The 3531-nt window shown below is 41.3% G+C and overlaps 1 protein-coding gene across 1 annotated transcript; it reads right to left on the bottom strand.

Annotated features, from left to right (window-relative positions):
* Positions 1-2075: 2075 nt before the first annotated feature.
* LOC111151586 (zinc finger protein 830) lies at positions 2076-3433 on the bottom strand. The gene has a single exon (XM_022509663.1). The coding sequence runs from the start codon at positions 3417-3419 to the stop codon at positions 2310-2312; it is 1110 nt and encodes a 369-aa protein (XP_022365371.1). The 5' UTR covers positions 3420-3433; the 3' UTR covers positions 2076-2309.
* Positions 3434-3531: the final 98 nt, after the last annotated feature.

Here is a 3531-nt window from a genome sequence, read left to right as displayed (position 1 = left end):
TGTGTGTTTTATTTTTCCTCCTGCACAACTTTCTCTTTAAGTCTGCACTGTCCTTTATTGTAAGCCACATATAGCTAGTACTTGAACTGTAGCCAGTCCAAATTGAGATGTGCTATGTGCTATGTCAGATACACCCAGATTTCAGAAATCTAGAACCCCTGATATAAAATATTTCATTAATGATATTTAAATATTGATTATATATTGAAAAGTGAATATTTTGGATATATTGGATAAAATAAATTACATTATAGCGAATTTCATATTTTTTTACTTTTTCATGTGGCTTCTGGGAAAAGAAAATATACATGAGGCTTGCATTGTATTTTTAAAATGGACCGTTCTCTGCTAGATCATTGGCCTATCCTCTTAAGCCAATGTAAAACAAGGCCTACTACTCAAGCCCACCTTTGCATTTTCTCATTCTAAAATAATAAAGGAATGGATGATAGAAAAATGTGAGTACATGTGAGTTTATACATTTAAGGTAGGTAAATCTGCTACCATACTGAAACTTCTATTACCAGTCAGCTGACAGCTCAAGAAAAGACTTTCTGCCAAAGACCACAAGATAGTCAATATGCTCAATACGTGTTAGATAACTTCTTTAGGGACCCACGCTAAAAACTCCCAAGCCCTTGAATTTCATCTTTATCCCTCCTGTTTTTCTTCTATGTCTAATCACTAAAATATTGGCCCTTTCTGTGAAAATTTTTCAACTTCATTCCTTTACTCTCAGTCCATAACTAATAAAAATCTTGCTCACCTTGCTTTTAAAATCAGTTTCCAAGTAGTCTCCCAGCTTATTTCTCCCCATCCACATTCATTTTATAAACTGCAACTAAAATCATCTTCCATAATCTTTTTTGCAAATACAATTTTTTGCTCTAAAACTTCCACTTTTCCTACATTGCTGACAGAGAGAATTCCTTCATTTAGCATCCAAGCGAGGTTTTTTCATACCTTATATCTTGATACTATTCTCCATAAAACCTGGACTTTAGAGCAACTAGACTTGGTTTATGTAAAGCACTTAGAACCACACCTGTCATGTATTGTAAAAGCTGTATGTTTTAGCTATTATTATTGCTACTGACTTTCATTTGAGTATGCTGTATGCATTTCTACTGCTGGAACATTGTTAGTTCCATTTTCATTTGAATACCTCTATCAATAAAGGGAAAAGGAGTGATTTAAACAATCAGTGATAGGAACAAGCTAATTGTTATTCCTTGAGAAAACAACTTATCCTCCCAACAATGGACAGAAACTCTGAACCCTAACTTACTACAAAATGTAATAAAATTTAACACTGGATGAAATCTAAATAGAAGGTAGTGTTTCTTTCATACAATAGATGGCAAATTATGGCATATGGTATTTCAAAAAAACAAAGCCTGAAAAAATATAAATGGGTTCTGGATTTAGGGCCACATTGCTCTCCAACTTTGGTGTATATTAGAATAACCTGGGAAGATTTCAAACTGAACAGATGCCTGAGCCCCACTCCAGATTTACTGAAATCTTTAACCTTAGGCCTTGGGCACACAGGTTTTTAAAAGCTCCAAGGTGATTCATATGCATGTTTTCAAAAGCTTGGTGGGTGTTCTCCATGTGCACCTCATCCAAGAATCATTGGTTTAATCAAGAGAAACATTTGGGAGATCAATCGATCTATCCATTCTCCTAGTGCATGTTTTTGAAACAGAGCAGACTACTCAGAGAACTGATTTACCCCGAATGACTTACGAATAGTATTTTGAATTACGAATTTCAAATTACGAATTCGTATTACGAAAAAGAGTGTTTGCGAATAGTATTCATAAAAACAAAACAACCTCCCCTCCCCCACCTTCCTGAAAAACACTCTGGAGTTCATTTAGGGGATTAGAAAAGAAAAAGCCACATGTGTCCCAAATACCACACTTGGTATTCATCTAAAAGCTTGTCTGTTGGCTTGGCTTCTACTTTTTCATAAATTTCAAAACAGAATTACTTAGGTAAATATATATTTAACTATGTATAATACTTACAGCTTACAGATTTGACAATTCAAAATTATACACTTAAGTAAATGTGTGAAAAAGTTGACATTTTAGTATATAGTAGACCAAAAATTTCAAAAACAACTTTATATCTCAAAAATATTTTACACCAATTTTCAAAAGTGCTATCTTCACAGGTTCATTGTATCTCAACAACCCAGTTAGGTTATCAAATCTCGAGGCATGAAGTAACCAGTATCCTATCCAGAGACAGCACTTTTGGTACTGTTGCTGAGGGTATGAAAGTCCTGGGTCTTTGAAACCCTATAACAAAGCCCCCTTTACCCTCCAATCCTGAGACAACAAATCTTGTAATTCTCCCTCATCATCGCTGTCAACATTCTCCTCTTCCTTTTTCTGAAGTTCTTTTATAGTCAGAACCTCTTTAAGCTTATTTTTTATTTCATCCTGGCGATTCCGAAGCTTTTCCACCCGACGGTAACATTCTATCTGCTCATCGATCTCCCCAATTTGCCGGTCCAACCGTCCCTCCTCATCCTCTTCAGCAACTATAGCTTCGGAAATAGTATTGACCTGTCTCATGGCCTTTTGAAATTCGTCCCACTCTTTGTCCATCTGATCCTTTGGGGCATCAACCTTTCGTACCCTAGCATCTATCTCAGGGTCGTCAAAAAAGCCTTCCGGTAATGCTTCCGCTGTGTTTTCTCGCCTTTCCACGACTTTTTCATGTATTTCTGCCTTCTCAATTGACCCCGAATGAGGAATTAAAGGGGCTTTGGGAGGATTTGTATCCGAGAAACCGCTTGGCAGCATACTTGTTGCCTCTCTCGAGGAGGAAAGCGAGGGTTCCTTGCCCTGTGAGTCGGGCGGCTGCTTGCTGGTGTCCCCTCTTTTCCCATCTCCTCCCTCTTCCTCCTCCTCCTCTTCCTCATCTTCATAATCAGGGAGTAAACCGAGTCCCGAGGCCTTACTGAGGGTCGCTCTGGCCGAGTCCTTCCCTGCTCTGTCAGAGTTGGTGGGCAAAGCGGATGTGGAGGGCTGTACCTGAGGCAGCGGGGAGGCCTTGGGTCTTTTGGCATCTTGGCCATCCGCATCCGGCACCTTCCTCTTGGCTGACGGGGGCACGGCGCTGGAGGACGGACCCTGGGTGGCTTCCTTCGCGCCTTTGAGCTCGGCAACTTTCTCACGGTGCTGCTTTCCCAGGACGTGGGTCTGCCACAGGAGCTCGCTCTTCACCGGGGTGTTACACAGGGCACAGCTCAGCTGCCCCAAACGGTTGTACTTCGCAAATGGAGATTCTATGCGTTTCCGATTGGTGCTCAGACGCTGCTTCTCCTTCATCAAGCGCCGCAGTTCGTCCTGATTCACCACTCGCTTCCCCGCCGGAGTGCGAGCTGAGGCAGAGGACGCCATCTCGGCGTCGGGACCCCAGGCGACTCTGGCTTCCGTACGGGCGAGGTCTGGTAACGTCATTTCCTGTCTCGGCGAGGATTGGCTGAGACTCCGGAAGGCGGGCGGCGGCGCT

This window comes from Enhydra lutris, unplaced genomic scaffold (assembly GCF_002288905.1).
Source record: "Enhydra lutris kenyoni isolate GAN:26980312 unplaced genomic scaffold, ASM228890v2 scaffoldscaffold26, whole genome shotgun sequence".
NCBI lineage: Eukaryota > Metazoa > Chordata > Mammalia > Carnivora > Mustelidae > Enhydra > Enhydra lutris.
Note: the sequence above shows the minus strand (reverse complement) of the source record. Positions and strands in the feature narration are given on the sequence as shown.

Coding starts and splice junctions, on each gene's coding strand:
- LOC111151586 (XM_022509663.1), bottom strand. CDS start 3,419: ATGGCGTCCTCTGCCTCAGCTCGCACTCCGGCGGGGAAGCGAGTGGTG.